Raw genomic sequence first — 26,106 nt, 5'->3', positions numbered from 1 at the left:
TCGAGATACCCCGAAGTGGAGTTCGTTGACTCAGTAGCCTTTGAGCATGTGGTGGTAGCGATGGAGAAAATGTTTGCGGCCCATGGTTTTCCCCACACCCTATGCTCCGACAATGGATCGCCCTTCCAAAGTGAGCGATTCTCCGAGCTGCTGGAGAGCTGCGGAATACAACACCGGAAGATATCCCCCCTGTGGCCTCGAGCGAACGGGGATGCAGAGAGACTGATGCGGACCCTAAACAAAACCTTCCGGATTGCTCAAGGGCAGGGCCAATCTTTACAACGGGCCCTCTATCAGTTCCTTCGGGTGTACCGCACCACCCCACATGCAGCCACGGGAGTGGCTCCGGCAGAGGTGTTATTCAAGAGATGCCCCCGGGGGCTGCTGCCGGAAGTTGGGGAGAAAGAACCGGGGGTCATCGATAATGAGCGGGCGAGTCTGAATTGAACAAGAAAACCTGCGCCGGGGTCTCCGCCCTCAGAGACTTGAACTAGGGGATGAGGTCCTCATCCGTAATCGACACCCCCACGGGAAGCTATCACTCCCCTATGAACCGGAGCCCCTGGATGTAGTGGCGGTGAAGGGGTCCATGGTGACGGCCTCGGATGGACGATCAGCTGTCACCCGAAACGTGAGCTTCTTCAAGAAGCTGGGTGATCCACGAACTGACACCCCACCTGAACCGGATCCACCAGACACGCCGGCGGACGGAGGCCTCTATGAAGCGGCGCCCGAATCCCCCGTCCGAGGAGAGGCGGTGGAAGGACGTCACGTGCCGGAGGTAGGCAGGAGGTACCCCCAGAGGGCTGGGCGAGGGAAACCTGCCTACCTCAGCGAATATGTCGTGGGACAAATGGCTAGTGAACTGGGGTGAGCAGATCTGGGTGGATGACATTAAAGGGGTTTTTTCTTTGGGTGTGCAGTAGCGTTTAAAGTAGATGTGTGATTTTCTGGTTAATAAAGTTAATGTTATTGCGTTCTGTTGTTCCTCCCGGAAAAGGAGGAGTGTGGCGCCGACCGATGACGGGCGCACGCGGCGGCGTGACGTATCACGCCGCCGCAGTTTGTATAAATAAAGGGGGCGTTCCCGGCCGCGGTAGAGCGACCGGGAAGCCCGAACTGGAAGGACTGGTGCCCGTGTGAGTCCTTGGGTGAAGGGGCTTACGGGACCGCGTGGGGGCTCTGACCCGCCCCCAACAGGGGTCATGATGAGAGAACGAAAAAATAAGCAAACAAACCAGCATATCAACTAAGCCTGGGCAAACTCCCCAAAAGTTAACTATGGATATATGAAGGCCACCTGAACAGGCCACCCACAAAAGCACTCCTAAACCAACTTTCTCCACTGCTCCATGGCTCCCACCCCACCCCGAAAAGTGTTAAAAGCAGTTGAAGAGTGCTGGAAATAATCAAACAAATAATGTAACTTTCCCACTGCTCTCAGAGGGCCCTCATTGTTGACTCCTGTACACGGGAGCCCCTGTATGCACCCCAAACTCTCTCTGGAGATGTTTAAAGGCTTGCGTGGCCTGACACCACCCACATTTCAGGTGGTTTGATTTATTACCAATCTAGTTCGCCCGACACTAGATACTTTATCAATTTCGCCCCCCACCCCCCATTTGTGAAACTTCAATAAGCCCAATTGCCCTCTCTTGCTAACTTTAAGGCAAGTGACGTGCTGACAAGTTCAACATTACTTCGCTGACGAAAACAGCGTTGCTGACTGCTGTAACTGGGAAAGAACGGAAAAGGGAAGGCATCTAAAATAGAAGATTGGTTAGGTGGAGGACACGGGCAAGCAGTCAAGGCAAACAGGGAAGGATAGGTGGAGTGGTTGGGTTTAGGGAAGCATACATAGGAAAGGAGAAAGGAACATGGACACAAAATTCAAGAAAAGTCAGGAACAAAGCAGAGAAAAAAGAAGAAACCATTGTGGGAGCGGCCAACATTACAAAAGAAAGCGACAAAAACCAAGACAAAAGTCAGAAAAGCACATTCAACAATGCAGAAGACAATCACTCATGTCCGCGGAAAACACTTAAGGAAGGAAGTCGACACCAGTCTTGTGCAGCTCTCACCGACAGGATCTGAGCACCATGGCACATGCATAAACACACGTGACGGCCTGTGATCTGAGCTCATATTTCAGGCATCCTTTGAAAGCAGAGGCGGGCCTGCCTGGCGAGCTGTATCTCCTACACCCCTCTCGGCCTCCCCCCCCCCCTCCTCCCCTCAGGCTACCACTCTTCAATTCCCCACCACCTGCGTGGAAGTCAATAAAGGGGGCGGGGCGGGATGAGTGCGAAAGAAAAACAGACGTGTGTGCCGCGTGTAAACATGTGGGAGCGGAATGGCAGCATTGGAATACGTTTCCACACAATGCACCTGCGCGCCTGACCCAGACAGAAACCCAAGACTGATGATTTGCCATATGCATCATTAGAAACACAAGGGACATATAGTTGCACCAAGTCCTGCTGATGCCCGATATAGGTTCTATTTATTTATTTATTTGTTCATTCATTAATGTATAAAGTGCTGAAAATCCAAAGGCAACTAGGCGCTGATACAAACTCATGTATGTTCTATTTTTTTATTGCAGGCAATTAGTGTTAAGCACTAAGCAAACAAGAAATATCCCACAGAACTAGGAAATGAGCTCATGGCAAATGCTTTCGTTTGAATGACTAAGATTCCTGAACACACAGGCTTAGTCATCACTGAATGCTGGCACCGATGGAGAAAGGGCCTGGGTGTGCATGTGTTACACAGTAGCCTCAACAGTGAGAGGGACCAGACGTTGGACAGACCTAAACTAGACAGGCTGCCTTCTAACATGCTATAAGAAGCCGTCACTGCGTACAAGGCTGTGATGTCACATTAAACAGTTCAAATCAAGCATATAATTTGCATAAAATAGGAAGTAATTTTGCAACGCGTACAAGCGATACGGCAGCAACCCACACCTTGCCACAAGGCATTACACTGCAAGCCTTGAAGAAGTGTAAGTGTCTCTGAACAAAAACAAGTTTAATAAGGATTGTAAAATAGAGATTGGGTTAACAAATTCATTCCCTCTCTCCCCCCACCCCCCTCTCACGCACCCTCTTCACGCAGGGGCGGGACTGGGAACCAAAAGAGGCCCTGGAAATCATTTTCAAAGTGGCCCCATATTGACATTTTCCCCAAGCCCCACCCTTTTCCTATGGGACAATTTGAAAACACCTCACAAAAGAGCCTCAGGGTACAGAGGAATACCGGGAAATTTCCAGAGTTCCCAATAGGCCAGTCCAGCCCTGAGTCTGTGAAATATTCACTTTTTGGTAAAATCGTATGCCGACTCCCTCGGTTGCATAGGTCATTTGGTGATGACCAACACATTCATATGCAGAAATGGTGGCCTCTATGTGTCTCAGCTCTGGTGCAGTGCAATTTAGAAAGAATCACGAGTTCTGTGGGCTGTACCGGGTGATAACTGCCCGGGGGCCCGAGCTAATAGACTCAAGTGAGGTAAGGGCCTTTAACTTGAGACTCAGGCCGGTACCACCTGCTACAAACCTTGGACCTCGTGATCATGGCTACTAGTACCCTTGGTTAATGCAATTTATTTATTTGAAACAACGCAGTGGCGAGCACGCAACCCTTTTTCCCAAAGAAATACCAACCTAACATGTCCACCATGGAAATGGAAGACAGGCTCTGATCGGAGCCCCCTCTGGTTGGAGCCCCTCTTCCATTTCTGCGGCGGCCTGGCAGACATGCGAAGAGCAGCACAGAGGCGAAGCAACCCCTACAGGTAAGGGGGAGTCAGAGAGGGAGGGGAGGAAGAAGGGTGTATGAGGGAAGAGGGAGGGACAATTGTCAGGTTGGCGCGAGCAGCTGTCAGCTTGTTCAGAAAGCAGACTTATACTGTGAGTTTCAGCCCACGTTCTGAGCAATCTGATTGGCTGCGGTGCCTGCCTCGGGTGCTAATATTAATTATTTCTGGATCACAATAAGTCAAAGGTTTCCTCATGGCAGTTGGTGCCACTATCACCCTATGGAGGATGCTGGACTAGCACATGTGACCCAGGCACCTGAACAGGCTTCAGAGCTGGTTAATATTGCTAATAATCTGGCAATTCATACAGCCCTGGATACCATATTCTTCCAGTTTCTAGGAGCTGTAATAATCCGTGTCACAATTATTATCTATCGCTTGTGGCACTCAATTTATCGGTCTCGGCTGGCAGGATGAAGGGCTGAGTCGGCCAAACCAGAGAATCAAACCTATTTTGCACACATTGTCCTATTCCAAAGGGGAAAGCATTGCTCTTGAACTTTCTGGCCACAGCTGGGCAAACTCCCCAACCAGGAGGACCATGGCCATATCATTCATAGTAATGGAGATGGATGCTCCTGCTCTCTGGGCTGACCCCAGGGAGGCTAGCTCCAAATGGCCTTTTAGGACAATTGTGAAAACAGACGTGCATGAAAAACATTGCGTGCAAGGGTTTAGGCCAAACTTTCAGCCACAGATAACTGGAACGAGCAGCAAATTTGCTCTCCGCAGTACCTGCGTGCTAAATTGGTGGCAGATAAAATACTGCAGCTAGTTGCATGGGTACTCTTGACAAAAATTAGTGTGGTACCCAATACCACATAAAATGTAAGCATTATGTGGTAGAGTGGGGGTCGTGCTATCAGGTTTACTTCGTTTATCAGTGGCGTGTGCTGCAGAGTTTAAAACAATATATAACCGGGGAACAAAGACAACACTCATTAACACTTATCCAGGAGGATAGCTCAGCGGCAACCTGCTCGCCTTGGAAACAAGATGACACGAAGCCACACAGGTTCGATTCCCCGGGTCTGCACTTAGAAACCTCTGGGTATGAAGCGCGCTATAAATACACAACTAAACCATATTCCTGTAACAGCGCCTGGATGACCCTGGGCTGTGTGAGCGCTTTAAAAATGCAAAAAATAAATAAAAAATCAAGCTATATGTGTTTAAATCTGAAGAACAGCAATCATGCAAGAACTGCACCTCACACATCTATCTCCCAGTCGGGACCAGAAAGCAATAATGTTGACAGGTACCTTGAGAGCATCTTCATCAAACACGCACATGCAGCCCGGTGGCTATTAATGAAGATATCGGATAATTAGTTTAATTGAATTGATGCGTATGCATTCCATGCAAACAATTCTCGCATGGCACGCCATGGAATTGAAGGGTCTCCATTCTCTGACCAGAAAATGGCATATGAAAGCAGGATACCCATGGAAGACGCAGCATTCCAGCCAATGTGAGACAGAGGCGGGCATTAGTCAAGCCACTCATCTGATGCCAACAGTATCGTAGGCAGAGGCTGCATCTATGGAACGCTCCGTCATTTTTATACCGGGCAACCGGCCGCTGTGAGGATGAATCGAGGCCCTTCTGCGCCGAGGGGAAGCGGGCGGGCATTGCGCCTTACCTGATACGCACAGTTTTCCTGGTGTACCATCTCAGTGCATCATAGGGCGCGGGCACCAGCAGTCAGGAAAGATCACGGCGGTGCACGACGGCTGACGCCAGCCGAGGGGGCGCGAGCGGGAGAGGAGCACGCCCTGGAGAAGCGAGCAGCGGCGGCAGCAGCCTGCAGATTAAAATGGATGCTGCCTGGGCTGCTCCAACCTGCGCAATAGCACTGCCTCCTCCGCCCGTGAGAAATGAGGCAGCGCCGCTCTCCTCGGGGAGCTCGCAGCAGCAGCAGCAGCAGCCAGGCTTCCTCACATCCAGTGTGGACTGCCGGGGGAGCAGGGGGGAGGGGATTCGCTCCTCGCCCAACACAATCAGCCAATTATACGACAGACACAAAGCGAAGGATCACTCGGAGGCTGGTGTGACCTGCCAGTTCTCTGTGGAGCCTGTGCACTCGTGTGTGGACATTCCGCTGCCCATTCAAAGGGGAAAGGCGAAAGAGACATCAGCGCGCCCCACCCCCACACCCGGCACTTTGTACCCACTCCATGCACTCTGAAACAATTCTGCAACACACTTTATTTTTGCAACTTTGATAAGGAGGGACAGATACCCCAAAAGACAAATAAATACTCCTGATAGTACTTTCCTCACCAGGTTCATTTGTGTAATAATGTTGTGTTGGTTTAACAATGCTCATTTGTATTCTTCCACACAGCTGTGGCTCCAGTTTTATTTTTGATAAAAGAAGAATATGAAAACACATGACTTTTTATCTAATCATACCTAGGTCTGAGTATACGTATGGGTGTGCATTTTCTGTACGCGTTCACGTCTGGGGCAGCTCACTAGAAAGTCCAGCCGTGTGGAAAACGTGTTTCAGCTTGCAGCCTCGTGCCTTGTTTGCGGCTGCTGCACACCTTTGGGGGCACTTCTGAGAAAAGCCAGAAATCAACTCGTATCAGCCTGCAACCGCCCCCCTTTTGATCTCCTGAAGGCAAGCTCCCACTTGCATTCCAGGGATGCCAACTGACAATCGCGCCTGCCGGCCAGAATTCCAGCAAGAACCAGTTCAGTCTCAATTGCTTCTTGCATGATTAGTCCTCAGGTAAGGTAGACTCCCGTGACTCAGGGCCTCATAACTATGGAGAGGATGGTAAAAACGCGTGCCATTTTTAATACCCCCTCTACTCAATACCATCAAATTATGAGTCAGGAACCAAATAGTATATTCCCTCCATAGGGTGAATGGAAAGTGCAGCATGGGGTGAATGACCCATGTTTACCCATGTTAAGGTCCGCCCAGGATCTCCCAGTTAGAATAACACTCAATGATGGAATGATGGAAGACTCAGGTGCACGTCAAAACCCAGCTTTATTCAAACAACGGACAGCATACAAGAATTCAATTCTCATAGCTCACACTTTTCCAAAGATTGCAAGCAAGTTTTGTACAAACATTAGGTCAACAATGACGTCACCTTACACTATAACACTCAATGAAGGAGGACTAAGGTGCATGTTAAAACCCAGCTTTATTCAAACAACGAACAAAATGCAAGAATTCAATTCTCATAGCTCACACTTTTCCAAAGATTGCAAGCAAGTTTTGTACAAACATTAGGTCAACAATGACGTCACTTTACATTATAACACTCAATGATGGAGGCCTCAGGTGCATGTCAAAACCCAACTTTATTCAAACAACGAACAGCATACAAGAATTCAATTCTCATAGTGCTCACGTTTCCAACGATTGCAAGCAAGGTTTGTACAAACATTCCGTCAACAATGACATCACCTTACACTATCGGTTTACAAAACCTATGGGGAAGTGTGATTGGTTAATGGCTCAAACTATGTAGAGGATGTAGAGGGGTTAGTCACTCTATTGGTAGGTACCTATCTTGTGGCTCCTCCTGGACCCACCCTACTATTGAAAATACTCCTACTACATCAGTACAGGGATAGGTAATTGTTTGGTGCTATCCATTATAGGCGGTGTGGCAATGGGACTTCTCTTTGGTTGGCATCTATCTTACCAACCTTGGACACCTTGACAGGTATCAAGATATGAGCAAGACATAAGTGGGGGGAAAGACTTCCATGGCTTGACATACTTTCAATTAAAGAATAATCCATAATCCTAGTCATCTCGAGGCAATGAGGCCTTCCCTATCCCTTGTATTTGCCTTGTGTGCTGTCTGGTGTCTATGTGCTTACTGATGGAGTTCTGCACACACCTTATCTATGTTTGGCTCACAATGAATAGCCAGTGTTTTTCATATCTGGATCACATGTTAGTGTACCTTGTTTGCGAGTGCATTTCTTTCTGTTTATTAAGGTTTTAGCTAATTTTAACGTACACGCTGTGCTCTTTATGGCCACTTTGGACACTATTCAACTACTTTAACTAAAGTCTTTTGGCTTCCTGGTCCCATGCAACTGGGCATCAATGGTTTTGTGCTCTTATTAAAATTGATTAACTTGGGAGTCTACTGCTTCTCGTCCTGGGAACCGTTATCTCATGGCTGCGTTCCCTACATCTATTACTCCCTTTCTTGTTTCTGACCTTGGTTCTGTCAGTGAGTTACTGTTTGGGCTCTGCACCAGTTTCTATAATACATATGTTTTTATAAATTCAGCATCTTGCGTTCTGAGGCCTTACTGATTCTGAGGACTCTGCGCTAAGAAAATGGCTTCACTTCTGTCTTCATGTTTCCATACTAGTGACCTATAGCCACGGCTATTCATCCTGTATGTCTGCCATATGATGGTTTCCCTGACCGTGTATTCAGCATCTTATCTACCTATAATTCAACTCCCCTATTGATGTAGTGAGTCACTTTCTTGGTACACAGGAACCTACTGTTTTTTTATACTGTGTTGCTCTATTTATACTGCACACTATTTGTGCATTCCTCAAACTACTTTTAGCCCTTACTTGTGTCGTATAACCTAACTAATTCTTTATGTCAGATTGCATGTACATTCACTTTGATTAAGCATATTGTTTAATGGAGCTCAGTTTAACTCACATTGTCAACATAGATTTATTGGGTGGTATGGCTATTTCAGTTTGTAACGTTTCTCATCCATACAATAATGAGGCGGGCCGGGGCAGAAGTTAGTGATGACGTATTAATCCGCATCATCACACCTACATACAGAACTTTGTATGTAATTTAGGCCGCAAAAGTGATATAATTTGGTGATATTCTAAAAGTAGAAGTTATTTAAAAGACCACGTGTTTACCTTTAAACCATACTCATAATGATACTCTCAGTTGCATATTTCATAAAATAATGAGCCATCACAGATTTCAATCGAAAAAAGCGAGAGGGAGCCAAGCAAAGGCACAAAATGCACACATGAAATAAATATGCCCAAACTCAATGTCAACAGCTGTGACTACATGAGGATTCCTGTGAATGGATCAACAGCAAACTATGCAACAGACCGTTATCACATTGTCTATTCTAGAGTAAGGCAACATTGTATTGGGTTTCAAATAACCCTATATGTACTCCATCCTACTGGATCGGTCCTATGCAATTAATATCATTGTTTTCACAACTCCCATTGTGGTATGTTTCTCGTGCAACGGGAATTGCAAAACAGATTTCTTTTCGCTCGTCAACATGCCTCCCTCCCCGACCCACCATTCACCACTCCCCACTCCTCCTACTCGACTGGCCCAGCCCATACTGCCTCTTTTCAAACGCTATGTATTGCGTACAGGATATTTCGCAATGCTTTATATGCGAACTGGGCTCTGCGCAATACCCAGGGCACACCACTGCAGCAGCTTGCTGATTGGGTTTAAGGAGTACCAGCAGGTCCCCCTTAAGGCAGAGTCTGTTGAGGGGATTTTTGATAAACCCTGAGTAATTAAGGCATTGATCTGTATGTGGATTTTGAGGCCCGTCCCTCCGAGGAGACCCAGTTCATTCTGTGGGGGCTTTGATTATTTGGGAAAAACAATAGTTATTGCAGGTTTTAAATCACCTCATAAACTTGAACATTATCCTACCTAGCAACCCAGAGTTCAACATTCCCCATCAAGAGGACCTTCCCTGGTAAGGGTTGGTTGAAGAAGACCAAAGCAGCAATTTACTCAAAGAAGTCAGTGCTGTATCCGGGATTCCTGGCTGTCCGGTCATTTGGTCGACAGAAAATTGGTCGACAGGCAAATGGTCGATGCAATTTGGTCGACAGACAAATGGTCGATTTTTTTTTTTTATTTTTATATATATTTTTCAGGTTTTCGTTTAGGAAAAAAAAGGGTTTTTAAGCAAAAAAAGGGGATTGGGGGGACCCCCCCCAAAAAAACCAAAAAATACTAAAAAAACAAAAAATTCGACCATTTGTCTTTCGACCAAATTGAGTCGACCATTAGTCCTGTCGACCTTCTTTTCGACCAAATGACCAGTAACCGGATTCCTGTGTATAAGCGCGTGGATGAAGGAAACGTTCAGTGAATTGAGGCCGAGAGCAAGGTTTTAAAGGCTGAATATGATGAGGTCACCCATTCTGTGCCTCAGATGTCATCTTGTTGAATGACTGATACTCCCCTGCCTCTTCTATTGTTCTGTCTCTCTTTTGGTTAGACTATAATAGATGTTCCTCTTTTTTTTCAGATGCACCGGTGGTCAGATTTTTCTAGCCTAGACAAATGACTGTTTTGTCATCAAACTGTGCTCTGCTTTTCACAAGCCCTTCCCAAAATGTGTCGCCTCCTCAATGCATGCCCTTTACTACCATGCCACGTGAACAGCCCCACACGTTAAAAATAAATTGTGGTGACAAGGTTAAATGAAAACACACACAGACAACTCCACTTGTGTCTCAGCTGTAGCGGCAACATTGACCATCATACATAATTAACAGCATTGTCTACCAGTTTTGACCATCAGGAAGGATTTCCGGCAATGACAAGAATTAGAAGTTATGGCCAACAGTGAGGCATAGCAATACTTGCTGTGGAGCGCAATGTTCCATGCTGATAAGAAATCAGGATGGGCAACATAGAAAATAAGTAGAATGAGCAACTATGGCCATTGAGTTCAGTATTTATGACCTCAACATCACTGGACAAAAAATCTTGAACTAAAGGGAGGGCTACCTCTCACTTTACCATTCCCCTCACTCCTCCAACCATCCCACATCTTCATCTCTCACCACTTACACTACTCAATCAAGCCTAGCTCATGTCAGCAAGCATGCATACAAACACGCCAAATTAACACCACCGCTCACTTCCCTAACACAATCCCTTCCCCGCTCCAACGCCAGAGGCTAACAAGGTCCTCGCAACCCTAGCTACTGATCCCTCTTAAGCTCTACCTGCTGGATGAAACACATTCCCAGCTTTTTTCTGGTCACTACCCACCTAGAATGACATTGACACTCAGGACTCAGGTACTTCTAGCTCAAAATGGCATAGGTGTGCTATTAGAGACCACTGCACATTACAATGAGTCAAGATTATTAATAATGACCAAAAGACAGAATTAACAATAATGACTATTAGCCAAGATGAATACTAAGGACCATCAGACAAGTTAGTAAAAAATTACCATCAGGTAAAATTGCAGATAACAGCATCCTTCATGGTAAGGCCTAATGACCATCAGGCAGAATTAGCATTAATAAGCAACAAGTAGGATAAGTAATATTAATAATTGTGATGCTGGAAATACATTGGAGGGACAGGTCCTCCATGTCCTTGTCCTGTAGTCCTTATATCATGGGTGCACAACATACGGCACGCGGGCCTGTTGCCGCCCGCCATGCCGTTTTGTCGGCCTGCCAGCAACAAAGACTTTCCTAATGGAGGGCGGCCCGCAAGCAGCATCGGCCGCTCTCCATTAGGAAAAATCTTTGTTGTCTTCTGGGACAGACAAAACACTGGCCCTCATTGGCTCAGGGCACACGCACCACGCAGTTCCTACAAGCCATGTAGTGCGTGTGTGCTGCACCAATGGAGGGCCAGCACTACGGCTGGCGTGGCCAGTAAGGCTTGATGCCGGAAGGCATTTCAGCCTTGCCCTGCCCATGCCAGCCGTAGTACCGGACCCGCCAGCATTCCATCTAGCCTGCCTTCCAGCACGTCGTCCGGTAAGTACAGATGTTTTTTGGGAGGGGGGATGTTTGTTTGTTTGTTTGTTTGTTTGTGTGTGTCTGATCTTTGTGCTGCTTGTATGTTGAGATGCGGGGGTGGGGTGTGTGTCGGGTCTGCCTGAATGTTTGTTTTTGTGTGCAGGTGCAGTGTGTGTTGAGATGCAGGGGTGGGGTGTGTGTCGGGTCTGCCGGAATGTTTGTTTTTGTGTGCAAGTGCAGTGTGTGTTGAGATGCGGGGTTGAGGTGTGTGTTGGGTTTGCCTGAATGTTTGTTTTTGTGTGCAAGTGCAGTGTGTGTTGAGATGCGGGTGTGGGGTGTGTCTCGGGTCTGCCTGAATGTGTTTGTGTGCAAGTGCAGTGTGAGTTGAGATGCAGGGGGGGGGTGTGTCGGGTCTGCCTGAATATGTTTGTGTGCAAGTGCAGTGTGTGTTGAGATGCGGGGATGTGTGTGTGTCGGGTCTGCCTGAATATGATTGTGTGCAAGTGCAGTATGTGTTGAGATGCGGGGGTGGGGTGTGTGCCGGGTCTGCCTGAATGTGTTTGTGTGCAAGTGCAGTGTGTGTTGAGATGTGGGGGTGGGGTGTGTGTCAGGTCTGCCTGAATGTTTGTTTTTGTGTGCAAGTGCAGTGTGTGTTGAGATGAGGGGGTGGGGTGTGTCTCGGGTCCGCCTGAATGTGTTTGTGTGCAAGTGCAGTGTGTGTTGAGATGTGGAGGGGGTGTGTGTCTCGGGTCTGCCTGAATGTGTTTGTGTGCAAGTGCAGTGTGTGTTGCATATTGGTGTATGCTTGTGGGTTTGTGTGCTGAGTTGGGGGGCTCGGGTTTGTATGGGTGAATGGTGTATGCTTGTGAGTTTGTGTGCTGAGTTGGGGGTGGGAGGTTCAGGTCTGTATGGGTGCATAGTGTATGCTTGTGAGTTTGTGTGCTGAGTTGGGGGTTGGGGGTTCGGGTCTGTATGCGTGCATAGTGTATTGGTGTATGCTTGTGAGTAGTGCTGAGTTGGAGGGTGGGAGTTCGGGTCTGTATGGGTGCATAGTGTATTGGTGTATGCTTGTGGGTTTGTGTGCTGAGTTGGGGGTTCGGTGCTGTATGGGTGCCTAGTGTATTGGTGTATGCTTGTGAGTTTGTGTGCTGAGTTGGGGGGTGGGTTTCGGGTCTGTATGAGTATGTATGCGTGGTGTATGGTTGGTAGCATGGGGCATAGTGTTTGGTTGGGGGTTGGGGGCCATGGTGTTTGGTTGAGGGGTGGGGGCCTCAGGGCATAGTGTTTGCTTGAGGGATGGGTGTCTTGGGGCATAGTGTTTGCATGAGGGGTGGGTGTCTTGGGGCATAGTGTTTGCTTGAGGGGTGGGCGTCTTGGGGCATAGTGTTTGCATGATGGGTGGGTGTCTGGGGGCACAGTGTTTGCATGAGGGGTGGGTGTCATGGGGCACAGTGTTTGGTTGGGGGCCATGGGGTATAGTGTTTGGTTGAGGGGTGGGAGACATGGGGCATAGTGTTTGGCTGGGGATGGGAGCTATGGGGCATAGTGTTTGGCTGGGGGTGGGAGCCATAAGGCATAGTGTTTGGTTGAGGGGTGGACGCCATGGGGCATAGTGTTTGGTTGGGGAGTGGGGGCCATGGGTCATAGCGTTTGGTTGGGGGTTGGGGGCCATGGGGCATAGGGTTTGGTTGAGGGGTGGGAGCCATGGGGCATAGTGTTTGGTTGAGGGGTGGGAGCCATGAGGCATAGTGTTTGGTTGAGGGGTGTGTGCCATGGGGCATAGTGTTTGGTTGAGGGGTGTGGGCCATAGGGCATATTGTTTGGTTGGGGGTGTGGGTCATGGGGCATATTGTTTGGTTGAGGGGTGGGTGCCATAGGGCATAGTGTTTGGTTGGGGGTGTGGGTCATGGGGTATAGTGTTTGATTGAGGGGTGTGTGCCATAGGGCATAGTGTTTGGTTGAGGGGTGTGGTCCATGAAGCATAGTGTTTGGTTGAGGGGTGTGCGCCATGGGGCATAGTGTTTGGTTGAGGGGTGTGGGCCATAGGGCATAGTGTTTGGTTGGGGGTGTGGGTCATGGGGCATATTGTTTGGTTGAGGGGTGGGTGCCATGGGGCATAGCGTTTGGTTGGGGTGGGGGTCATGGGGTATATTGTTTGGTTGAGGGGTGGGTGCCATGGGGCATAGCGTTTGGTTGGGGTCGGGGTCATGGGGCATAGTGTTTGGTTGCGGAGTGGGCACCATGGGGCATAGTGTTTGGTTGAGGGGTGGGCACCATGGGGCATAGTGTTTGGTTGGGTAGTGGGGGCCATGGGGCATAGTGTTTGGTTGAGGGGTGGGCGCCATGGGGCATAGTGTTTGGTTGAGGGGTGGGGGCCATGGGTCATAGTGTTTGGTTGGGGCCATGGGGCATAGGGTTTGGTTGAGTGGTGGGAGCCATGGGGCATAGTGTTTGGTTGAGGGGTGGGAGCCATGAGGCATAGTGTTTGGTTGAGGGATGGGGGCCATGGGATATAGTGTTTGGTTGGGGGCCATGGGGCATAGTGTCGCACTCCAAGAGTGAACCCAATAATAAAGCTAAAACAGGCACACTTTTTGTGGAAACCTGATTCAACAAAGGCCATACTCCTCTTGGGCATCCCAAACAGCAAAGTATAGCAGACCAAAATAACGGAATGTCCAATCAAGGGTCAATCAAATATATATAATTTAATTAAACAGACAATATACAGTAGCTAAATAGAAATAAATGATAACAATGGAAAATGTGTAGTACAAAATGTACATTTGAAATACAAATAAAAATCGTTACTCCTCAAAAACGTATTCTTTTTCCATGTGTTTAATAAAAATTGGGGGTTGAAAAAGCCTCCCGCCACGCCACGCCTGCTGCACCTACCGCCCCTCCCACATTTACTTTTCGGGCCACTATAGCCATCATGTAAGGTACTTTCGGCCCTCTGTCAAAATCAGTTGTGCACCCCTGCCTTATATCATGTGTGTTCTGTGTTATTTTCTGTACAGGAGTCACCACAGGACTCCTGGCAGTGCAGCTCTTCCTCTTTTTGGTCGTGGTGAACAGACCCTGGGGATACCCCTATGGCACGCATGGGTGGGGGTACAACCCTGTACCCCTAGTGTATGTTTTTGGGCACCTGTGTGTGGCCCACAGAGCAAGGTATGGGCTGGTGGCAGCTTCATGTTGAATTTGACAGGTGCTCTGAGTATCCTCCATTTTGGGATACCCAGGCCCTGCCATTGGAATCAGTTGATTCCTGATAGGAGACAAGATGGCCCCTCTGGCCTCTTGCTTTCCATTGCCTGTTACCTTGTTTTCCCAAAGTCTTGGGAAGCCCTGACTCTGTCCCTTCCCCTGACTGGCTGTTGGGTGGAAGTTCCATATATGGTATTGAGGGGAAGTCCAGGCCAGACTGGCTGGAGCCTTCCCAATGACTGTATGTTGTAGGTACGCCTGCGGGGTGGGACCTGGGTGAATGGAGTGTGAGACCAATATGCATTTCATGTTATGGGTATCTGGTTTCTGGTGTGTGACACAATGACTGAGACAGCCCTGCCCAAAACTGATATGAATGCAGTGTGGAGTGCTGAATGTCTGGGTACTTGTCCCAATCCACATTCCTTGTTCTGAGTGTCTGGATGGAGAAGAATGGCCTGAATGCACTTTGAGCCTGATTGGCTGCCTGCATGCATGAATGCCCTGCTGAATGATTGGCTGCTGAGCTTGGCCCGGCAGCATGAATGAGAGACAGAACAGTATATATGAGGACCGCTCACTTACTGGAATCGTTCAGAAGCTGAAGTTGAAACTTGATGCTTACCTTGAAGCCCAGCTGGAAGAAGAAGGCTTTGCTGCTGCTTTCCTTCGATGCAATCCGAAAGCTGCCGTGTTTCCAAGAACTGATCCAAGAGAGGACCTGGCTAGCAGACCTCTTCCTGAGCTACGAGGGAACATTGTGCACCAGCTAACTTTCACCAAGGCTCCCTAGAAGTCAGTCATCGAAAGGCTGCTGACCGGAGATGGGGACCATCGAGGAATCTGAAGCGAAGCACACAGACATTGAAGTCCATCGCCGTTGATGACCATCATCGTCGACTGGAGCCGCAGCGATACATTGCCTAACACAATTAAATCAAGGAATCCCGTGCTCATCACTGTCGACCGTTTTTTCCCGCCGGAGAAAGTCAAGGTTGCCGCCGAACTGAAGAGAATTTGCTGGTGGGTTTCCCACCACCCAAAGTCCTCAAAGATGCCGACGAAAGTCTGAAAGCCAACCATGGTTGAGTCCCGATCGCCACCGCCAAACGCCGATGACCGACACCCTTGCTGGGTCTATGTTCTTCATTGACTCTTTGCGGCAACAAACTATCGTCGTCGAGGTGCACTGCACGCCTCATCTTCACATGATGTCCATGACCGATGGTCGATGAGCACGGCCAGGACCGAAGCTGCTGCCTCAACGCCATTTTTCACTTTTTCTTTGAGGAATCTCGATGATCCGTGGCTCCTGCCTTAAAGGGAGTTCATTCACGAAGGATCCGTTGACGACCCGTCGTCGAACTCTGCTAAACCTTGTACATTGGGGTAGTAGAACATTTTTTGAAGGAAATAAGACTCTTCTAAACAATATATGGACTGGGCTTGTCAGTACTTTATTTAAAGGTTGCCCAGGTGGGGCATCCTCACACAGAACTGTGTCTAGGTAACGAGACATGTATCCTGCCAATTGTTTAACCAACTTGTTTTCTTCCCAAGTCTATTGTTGATACCTTTTGCTGTTGATTTGTATGCCATTTGAAATTGTCAGCAGTGGTGCATTTTAATGGAGTCAAAGAGTAATTGTGGTACCACATAGAAATTGTACATTTATCATTATAGTATTGCCTGAGCACAAAGTGTGTTATTGTGTGTGTACATAACTTGAACCTTATTTATATAAAGAACTGTGTTACCATTAACATAGTGGGTGGACATGCCTTTGTAGGGTCTTGGGGACTACACTGTACTTATGAACCAGCCCGCATCACCTCCTGAGAGCATAAGCCCTGATTGCTCGTCCTTAGCTACCTTATAGAGAATCTTGGCTGGTGTGCTCTGTGCTTCTACTATGCCATATAGAGGGCAGGAGTACAGACAAACCTTCTCCAGTCATTACAATAATCGGTCAACTTATCAAAAAAGACATGAGGGAAGACCAATATTGATACCAAGTCTTAATGGCATTTTATGCTCCAGGTTCCACTCCCGTATCCTAAAGCTCCGGCCTCCTCTGCAAAACTGAGTGGTTGTGAAGCCTCACAAGTGGTCTTAAACATTCTGATGGTATTTTTTATTTTCCTTGACTGTCTCTGAGAATCCATTTATTTTCTCTCTCTGGCTAAATCCACTTTCTACTTTGTCTTCCATTTTCTCACACTTGGAAACCCCAGTGGCACAAGAAGTATACCTGTTTTTTTTGCTTGACCATTGACTTCCATGTCTTTGTATCACATAAGTCATGTTAGCCTATCCTCAAGCCTGCAGTGTATCCAGAGCCACGTTATTCTATCATTGCTGTACAATTTCCAATGGTTAGTTCTTCGTAGATGCTCTCTAAGCCTTGAGAGTGCTTTAAACTCAGCATAGGTGAGAAACATGCTATCTGCAACGCACACTCTAGCAACCCTTTTCCAAAGGACCACCCACAGTGCTCTATTAGAAGGATGACTCCCAGCTGCACATAGTGCATGGGCAATATATGTGCCATAAACGAGCCAACCATGAACCTTCCAAATGCATCACTAATAGGCTTTACTCCTATACTATTCATACTGTTATGTTAACCTTTTTTGTGCAAAAGCTTGCATAATGGCAACATGATCATATTATCCCTGCTCCGAGCTCTCTTAACTGGTTGCCCCTGGATTCTGGGATTATTTTCAAACTAGGAAATTTAACTCACAAAGCATTGATTCTGCAGCAACCTACCTATCTATTCAGGAGTTTAACTCACACGGCACTGATTGCGCAGCAACTGGCCTATCTATCAAGGAGGTGTAACTAACAAAGCATTGATTGCGTAGCAACCTACCTATCTACCAACAAAGTTTAACTCACAAAACATTGATTGTGCAGCAACCGACTTATCTGTCCAGGAAGTTTAACTAGCAAATCATTGATTGTGCAGCAACCTGCCTATCTATCAAAGAGGTGCTCTGAGTAGCCTCCATTTTGGGATACCCAGACCCTGCCATTGGAATCAGTTGATTTCTGATAGGAGACAAGATGGCCCCTGTGGCTTCTTGCTTTCTATTGCCTGTTACCTTGTTTTCCCAAAGTCCTGGGAAGCCCTGACTCTGTCCTTTCCCCTCACTGGCTGTTGGGTGGAAGTTCCATATATGGTATTGCGGGGAAGTCCAGGCCAGACTGGCTGGAGCCTTCCCAATGACTGTATGTTGTAGGTACGCCTGCGGGGTGGGACCTGGGTGAATGGAGTGTGTGACCAATATACATTTCATGTTATGGGTATCTGGTTTCTGGTGTGTGACATAATGACTGAGACAGCCCTGCCCAAAACTGGTATGAATGCAGTGCGTAGTGCTGAATGTCTGGGTACTTGTCCCAATCCACATTCCTTGTTCTGAGTGTCTGGATGGAAAAGAATGGCCTGAATGCACTTTGAGCCTGATTGGCTGCCTGGCTGCACGAATGTCCTGCTGAATGATTGGCTGCTGAGCTTGGCCCGGCAGCATGAATGAGAGACAGAATAGTATATCTGGGGACCGCTCACTTACTGGAATCGTTCAGAAGCTCAAGTTGAAACTTGATGCTTACCTTGAAGCCCAGCTGGAAGAAGAAGGCTTTGCTGCTGCTTTCCTTTGACGCAATCCGAAAGCTTCTGTGTCTCCAAGAACTGATCCAAGAGAGGACCTGGCTAGGAGACCTCTTCCCAAGCTATGAGGGAACATCGTGCACCAGCTAACTTTCACCAAAGCTCCCTGGAAGTCAGTCATTGAAAGGCTGCCGACCGGAGACGGGGACCATCGAGGAATCTGAAGTGAAGCACCTGGACATTGAAGTTCATCGCCGTCGATGACCATCATCGTCAACCGGAGCCGCAGCGCTCCATTGTCTAACACAATTAAATCAAGGACATCCATGTTCATCACCGTCGACCGCTTTGTCCCGCCGGAGAAAGTCAAGGTCGCCGCCGAACTGAAGAGAATTCGCTGGTGGGTTTCCCACCACCCGCAGTCCTCAAAGACGCAGACGAAGGTCTGTAAGCCAACCGTGGTTGAGTCCCGATTGCCACCGCCAAATTATACTGTTATGTTAACCTTCTTGGTGCAAAAGCTTGCATAGTGGCAACGTGATCATATTATCCTATTCTGAGCTCTCTTCACTGGTTACCCCGGGATTCTGGGATTATTTTCAAACTAGGAAGTTTAACTCGCAAAGCATTGCTTGTGCAGTAAAATACCTATCTATTTTGGAGTTTAACTCACAAAGCATCGATTGTGCAGCAACCGACTTATCTTTCCAGGAAGTTTAACTCGCAAAGCATTGATTGTGGGGCAACCTGCATATCTATCCAGGAGCTTTTACTCACAAAGCATTGATTGTGCAGCAACCTGCCTATCTATCAAGGACGTTTAACTCACACAGCATTGATTATGCACCAACCTGGCTATCTATCCAGGAGCTTTTACTCAAAAAGCAAGCAAGGATTGTGCAGCAACCTGCCTATCTATCAAGGAGGTTTAACTCACAAAGCAATGATTGTGCTGCAACCTACCTATCTATCCAGGAAGTTTAACTCACAAAGCATTGATTGTGCAGCAACTGACCTATCTATCCAGGAGGTTGAACTCACAAAGCATTGCTTGTGCAGCAACCTACTTATCTATCCAGGAAGATTAACTCACAAATCATTGATTATGCAGCAACCTACCTATCTATCCAGGAAGTTGAACTCACAAAGCATTGACTGTTCAATAACCTACCTATCTGTCCATGAAGTTTAACTCACAAAGCATTGATTGTGCAGCAACCTACCTATCTGTTTAGGAAGTATATCTCACAAAGCAATGATGGTGCAGCAACCTACCTATCTATCCAGGAAGTTGAACTCACAAAGCATTGCTTGTGCAGCAACCTATCTATCCAGGAAGTTTAACTCACAAAGCATTGATTATGCAGCAATCTGCCTATCTATCCAGGAAGTTTCACCCTCAAAGCATTGATTATGCAGCACTCTGCCTTTCTATCCAGGAAGTTTCACCCTCAAAGCATTGATTATGCAGCACTCTGCCTATCTATCCATTTTACTGCAACTCTTAGGGATAGCCATAGCTTAACATAGGTGCCAATGGCCGGTTTATTGACCCCAACGTGTATAGAAGTTTATAGAAACAACATAAACTGAGCTGCAGGTTTTCTCTGGTGCAGACCCTGGCTTCTGAAACTCTCTCCCTGTATATTTGAGACTAGCCTCCTCACTAGTGGCTTTCTGACTTGGTTTCAGAACGGTTTTAAATAAGTGAACAGGTTGACTGTAACTTTTTCGGTAATTCTGCTGTCATTTGATAAAATTGATCTGTTCGTTTTTCTCTTTTTTTCTCCCAATGTCATTTTATTGAATTTTATGTCTCTGATTTTTCCTCCTTTTTTACCACAAAATGGAGCGGGAGGCCTGCCACACCCTTCCCAGTTCCACTAAAATCCCAACTTCTGTATATACCATTTCTCAATGAACCACATGGTTAAAAAAAAAAAAAAAATCGGCACAAAAAAATCAGCAACATGCCATTCGGCTAACGTGGGGAATACCGATAAAATAGCCCAGGAGTTAATGGGTTAATTATTCTCCACTGAAAATCTGGTTGTGCTCCTCAGTGAGCTTGTCAACGTGTTTATTTTTTATTGTGTATTGGGTTTTCACTGGCCTTGTACAACCCTCTGTGTGCCCTCTGGCCAGGGTGCACACTCCATAAATTCTCACCCAAAACTTTTTTTGTTTTACACTTAGAGCGCGATTCAAAGTGACTTTGCACTGCTGAAAAGTGACTTTGCACTGCTGACACAAACCCGGATTAGTGAAACTGAGATGTTAGTCCAGTCCTGGTTGTAACTGTGCATTCTGAGACTTGTAGTCCCGGATTCCCCCATTACAATTCCAGGACTCCAAATCCCAGAATGCAAAGCGAAACGCACGACTGGAATGCATAGTGTTGGTATGCATGCAGAAAAAGATGTATTTCTATTTGTGCATGAAACGCATCACTAACTCGATAACAGTTACTATGCATAGTATGCAATTTGAGGTTCGAGAACAATGTAAATGTCAAAAGCACCTCACACAGAGCCTTCAGGTTAATGACAGGCAGTATTCCCATATCGCACCCCTCCTCCTGCAGTTAGCAGAAGGCTCCCGTGGAGACTGGAGAAGCCGGTGACGCACTGCTCCCTGGTCCTGGATGGGAGACCATTACCTAATCACTATTCAGGCCAGCGTCTAGTCATGTCTGCTATGCGGGCTTGCCCATATTTAGTCATGCACCTTCATCACGTAACCGGAGGCTGCACTTCCTTGTAATGAGCGCTGGAGGCAACGGGTTTTTTCAAATGCAGATTAACACGTCTTTTCACGTGTGTTTTGGCAGGTTAGATACAGCGAAAGCGCTCTTTGTTTTGGGCGGGCAGCATTGTACATTTGTTGTTAAAACATGTGAAAGTTTTCAGACATAGGGGGTCATTATGAGTTGGGCGGTAAGGGATTACCGGCACCAGTAAGGAGACCGGTGTCGGTAATCCCTTACCGCCCTATTCCAAGGTCCCTTAGCGGGAACTGTAAGGAACGTGTGGTCTGACCACACGTCCCTTAAGGGACCAGGGCGCTAATAACGGGCTTGCTAGTCACGAGCCCGTTATTAGCGCCCTCCCCATTCCCATTGAGCCCCACAGGTTCTCAATGGGAATGGGGAATGGTTGGTGCAATGGGGACATACCGGTCCCTCCAGGGTCGGAATGCACCGGTAAGTCCCCTTTGAACAAGACCGGTGCCGGACCCGGTGTTGGAGGCAGCCATGGCACAAATAGCGCCATGGCTACCTCCAATCTCGGAATGAGGCCCATAGTTCGCTCTGTATTCAATTGGAGGCGTGTGGTTGTATTTATTGCACACGTGCTTGCATCAAATCTGGCCATAAGTCTTAGCATCCGCGTAAAAGCACCACTGTTGCCATATCTTTAACAAAAAAACAATAAAAAGACAGGCGTAACATTTTTAACCGCAGTTTTATTTTTCAATTTTACCTGCTCTTGTTTCAATTTTTTTTTTAAATGTTTTTTTATTATATTTTTAAATATAAAAAAACAGTACTTCCAAAATGATGACTTTACACTAGGGTGACCAGACATCCTGGTTTTTCCAGGACTGTCCCCGAGTTGGGTCATCCAGTCCCCTGCAGAGAGCATTATTTTAAAATTTAAAAACCGAATATGTGTTTTGAGCAAATGGATGGTGAACGCGGGCACAACCTAAGCTGGACTGCAGGGAGTGTTTAAATCTCCATATCTCGATGCAGCATAGCCGCCATAAACCAAAAACACATGAAATGTAACATTATCACTTAAGCCAGATCTCTGCCATCCCCAGACTTGAACCTCAACCTTTCATTTAACAGCCACATACATGCAATACCTGATTGGGCCATGGAGACAATTTAGGAAACCATAAAGTAGCAAGGCCTACGAAAGCAATCAGAGAAAAAGCACCTTTGCTTTAACATGCTTACAGTCCCAACAAAATCAACCCAGTGTATCCAGAAGATGTCGGCAATCCCCTGCCCAGATGAACCCCTTTCCTCACTACCATACAGCAGAGGCTTTGCTAGGGGGGGTTTAGGGAGCTATAGCTCTGGGTCTTTTGGTTGTAGCCCGGATAGAATCTCAGCATCTACAACCAAAAGACTAGCCAGTCCTGAGTCCCGACAATCCCAACATTAGTGTAGCCCTGGATCTTTTGCAGACCAACAACACCTGCCAAACAGTATTCATGGTAGCCACTGTCAAACTGTAGTCCTACTTTGATGTTTGTGGTCCATCCGGTTTTATTTTTGAAAATCTGGTCACCTTCTCTGACATATTGGGACGCGGGGGTGAGTTGGAGTGCATAATGAAAGCTTACAATCAAGGCGTAAATCCTTTTTGCTTTCATTTTGCAGTCCTCATTTTTTTGCCTTATCAAGTCATAGGAGGGCTGCAACGTGGAGCGTGAATCTCCTCTGTCCTGGAAGAGCACCCGGCTTTTTACGCCTGTGTGAGATTTTCATGCAGGCGTAAATCCAAAGGATTCAAATGAGATATGCCTCGCATTTACACCTGGGAATTGGCAGGCGGATTCCATACCAATCCATTACAAAGCACTGCCTGCCAAGCGTAGTTTGCAAGCAGCATTTAATCATTTCTCACAAAGCGAAGAGTAAAAGTGAAGAGTAAAGGTGATTTCACCTTGATTTACTCTTCATGATTACACTTCTCTTTCTAGTGATGAGAATTGCACGCAGAGGACCCAACATAACGTCAGCGATCCGCTGCGTGTAATTTATTCAAAATGTCCCCCATTACGCTTTATCACCACTATAAATAGGGGTCACTGTGTTCTTTTTACAATGTTATTGTTTTTTTTATTTTCTTTAATCTACAGCTCCACATATGCAATGCTTATGATATGATATGCTTATGGTCATTGCCCTTCTGCCACCATTCACACCTTAATATAATATTTTATTCCCAAGCAAATCCCAACATGTAGCCTAGGCTAGCGGGGCAAGCCTGGCAATTTTGATAATATTGCGTTTATTTTGGATTGTGCATCAAACAGCAGTGCAGGGCGCATCGGGCAGCCTCATGGTGGCACCATGACACATGAAATTACAGAAATCACATATGTAACGTAAGTGCCGAGGACAAGAATGCTCATCCTAGTTGCATAGACATGCATAATAGCCCAGCAGTTAGGGGGTTAAAATGAAGGGAACACGGTTTAATCTTCACTACTGATAAAAAATGTCCGCAGCCATGTGTAAACAAAGGGACCTTTCTGTACAATGAAAGCGCCCATTTCAATCTGTAGACACAATTAGCTTTTGTCTCGTGTGTGTGCTCTCCTAACAGTAAAGATGATATTTCTCTGAAAAACAAACATTGCACTTGTTCATTGGAACAAAAGTCTGCCCATAATATCCATGCACCATTGCACTGGGTGACTTTTGGTAATATCCGAGACTGCTGTCAGTGAGCATTGGCTGACGCCTGCTTTGTTTTTCTTGTTTAATTACCTACGGGTCACGCGAGGGGAAAGGAATTATCTCTCAAGTGCACGGTTGGTGGGACAGAGGGGATGGTGTGGTGCACAGCCCACAAGATTCAGATCGCCCTCTCTCATTAAAACAGCAAATGCACCACTTCCCTCTGCTTAGCCACCTGGGCATCACTGCACATCTGGACATATTTGGGTCAGTTCCCAAAGGCCTGGTGCCGCAGAAGGCTAGACGCCAGGGGTGTTTCATATTCTGCGTCTGACTTTCCCTGCAAGCAAATCCCTGATTTACAACATGTACTTGCATGCAGTCGGGTACGGGGGCCTGCTATGGGCCCACATATCTGCTGCTAGCCCACCTGTTCAGCGGATGAAAATATACAAAAACTAGCAGTTCCACACAGCGTTGCCCGGGTCTGTAGCTGACATGCACGTGGGGGTCTGTTAAAGCCTTTTGTGTGTTTTATTGTGTCATAACGTCCTATTTTTCAAAAATCACAAAATCGTCAATCTCCCGAAATCGCCTATACTGATAGCCCAGGACCGGACCCTGCTCCACCCCTGTGCAGGGCGAATGGGTGGGGCTGGTCAAATTTCACTATCACCAGTACACCCCAGACTGGTTTGCTGACCTTTGGACTCATTACGACCCAGGCGCTAATGGGTTAACGGCGCCGTAAAAGGCTGTGGCGCTGTTAACCTATTAGCGCCTAATTACGAGGTCCCTTTGCGGGACCCGACCTTAATGGCTGGTGTAGACCAGCCGTTAAAGTAGGGACCCGCAAAGGGACCTTCGTGCTAATTACGGTGCCGCAATTTGCGGCACTGTACTTAGCGCCTTCCCCATTCCCATTGAGCCCTATGGGGCAAAAATGGGAATGGGGAAGGACCATGGAGGAAGGGGGAATAACCGCCCGCCAACCTTGTAATGGGGTGGTAATTCCCCCTTTCTCCATGGTCGGAGTCGGTAACTTACCGGCATTGACCATGGTGCTAATAGCACCATGGTCTTCCGCCAGGGTCGTAATGAGGCCCCTTGTGTCCTAAGTTCCTATTTTTTGAAAATTCACAAAATCAGCAAAATCCCCAAATCCCCAATACTGATAGCACGGGGCCCGACACCACCCTGTGCTGGGTGAATGGGTGAGGTTGGTAACATTTCAATATCGCCATTACCCCCCATACTGGTATGCTGACCTCAGGCCAACATTTCAGCCCACCAACTGTTATGGGGCTGGAGCCAACAATCACAACACCGTCAATCTTCCGAAATGGCCTATACCGATAGCACAGGGCCGGAGCTCGCCCTGTGCAGGACGAATTGGTGTGGTTGGTCAAATTTCACTATCCACAGTACACCCCATACTGGTATGCCGACCTATCTCAGCCCACCAACTGTTATGGGGCTGGAGACAACCCCAAACATACAAACATACTTTAACAAATATATATATAGATTATAGAATATTTGTCTAGAGCTTGTATACAGAACACCAATAACGTTATGGTGGGTTTAAACTGGCTTGACAAATAACCTTTCATCTGAAATGTGAAAGTAGGATAGTACATTTGAACCAAGTCACATTTTCCACAATGCCACCATCACTGGAAGTTCACCTGCAGTTCTGAGCCAGATCAGCAAGGCATGGTGGGTATGCAAATTATCCCAAATGCAATCCCCTTTCTCTAGGAAATTGTCTTTGACTTAGAGGGCAGAGCTTGCAAAATCTACAAGGCTTGTAATTACTCCTCTACCGGCTACAAATTCCCCTGCACCTGGCACTCAACAGTGGGTGAGAAGGGGATATTCACTGGGACTTTGTTAATCTGGGATTCACTTTGATGTGTGTCAGTCACTACCATGGCATACCCCCCGGCCAAAAAACTTCTTAAAAGTATACCTACAATATGGACTGAACAGGAAATACCAACTTCTGAATAGGTTTTTAATGTAAACAAGTCAATTCTTACCCTTTTCATGCATTACCTGAGGGAGAGGGCCTCTTACATTGACCACATTTATGATCATTTACTGTTACATTCTTTGTTGAGGGGAAGCCATTTCTGGGGCCAATTTTGACCATTTTTAATCTCTACCTCTGGGGTAGAGGTAAAAATGTGTGGATTTGAAATCAAAATATCCAACTCATAATACCGTTGCCACTATTCAATGGGAATATGATTGGAGGTATTTCCCTGCAAATCTCTAAAATTGGAGGGTGGCAACATTTG

At 47.0% G+C, this 26,106-nt stretch overlaps 1 protein-coding gene across 4 annotated transcripts in view; it reads right to left on the bottom strand.

Moving 5' to 3' along the window:
* SCHIP1 (schwannomin interacting protein 1) overlaps positions 1–26,106 on the bottom strand; it is a 638,382-nt gene that overhangs the window by 159,507 nt on the left and 452,769 nt on the right. The window contains exon 1 of one of the 4 annotated variants that reach the window (XM_069618459.1): positions 5,466–5,959. The exons of 2 other annotated variants lie outside the window; for them this stretch is intronic. In XM_069618459.1, coding sequence (XP_069474560.1) covers positions 5,466–5,495 — 30 coding nt within the window. In that variant the 5' untranslated portion in view covers positions 5,496–5,959. Of the gene's footprint in view, positions 1–5,465; positions 5,960–26,106 lie in introns of those variants that run through there. One more of the 4 variants, XM_069618460.1, reaches the window with a different exon arrangement.

Source organism: Ambystoma mexicanum, chromosome 10 (genome assembly GCF_040938575.1).
Source record: "Ambystoma mexicanum isolate Mex_15411 chromosome 10, UKY_AmexF1_1, whole genome shotgun sequence".
NCBI classification, from domain to species: Eukaryota; Metazoa; Chordata; class Amphibia; order Caudata; family Ambystomatidae; genus Ambystoma; species Ambystoma mexicanum.
Note: the sequence above shows the minus strand (reverse complement) of the source record. Positions and strands in the feature narration are given on the sequence as shown.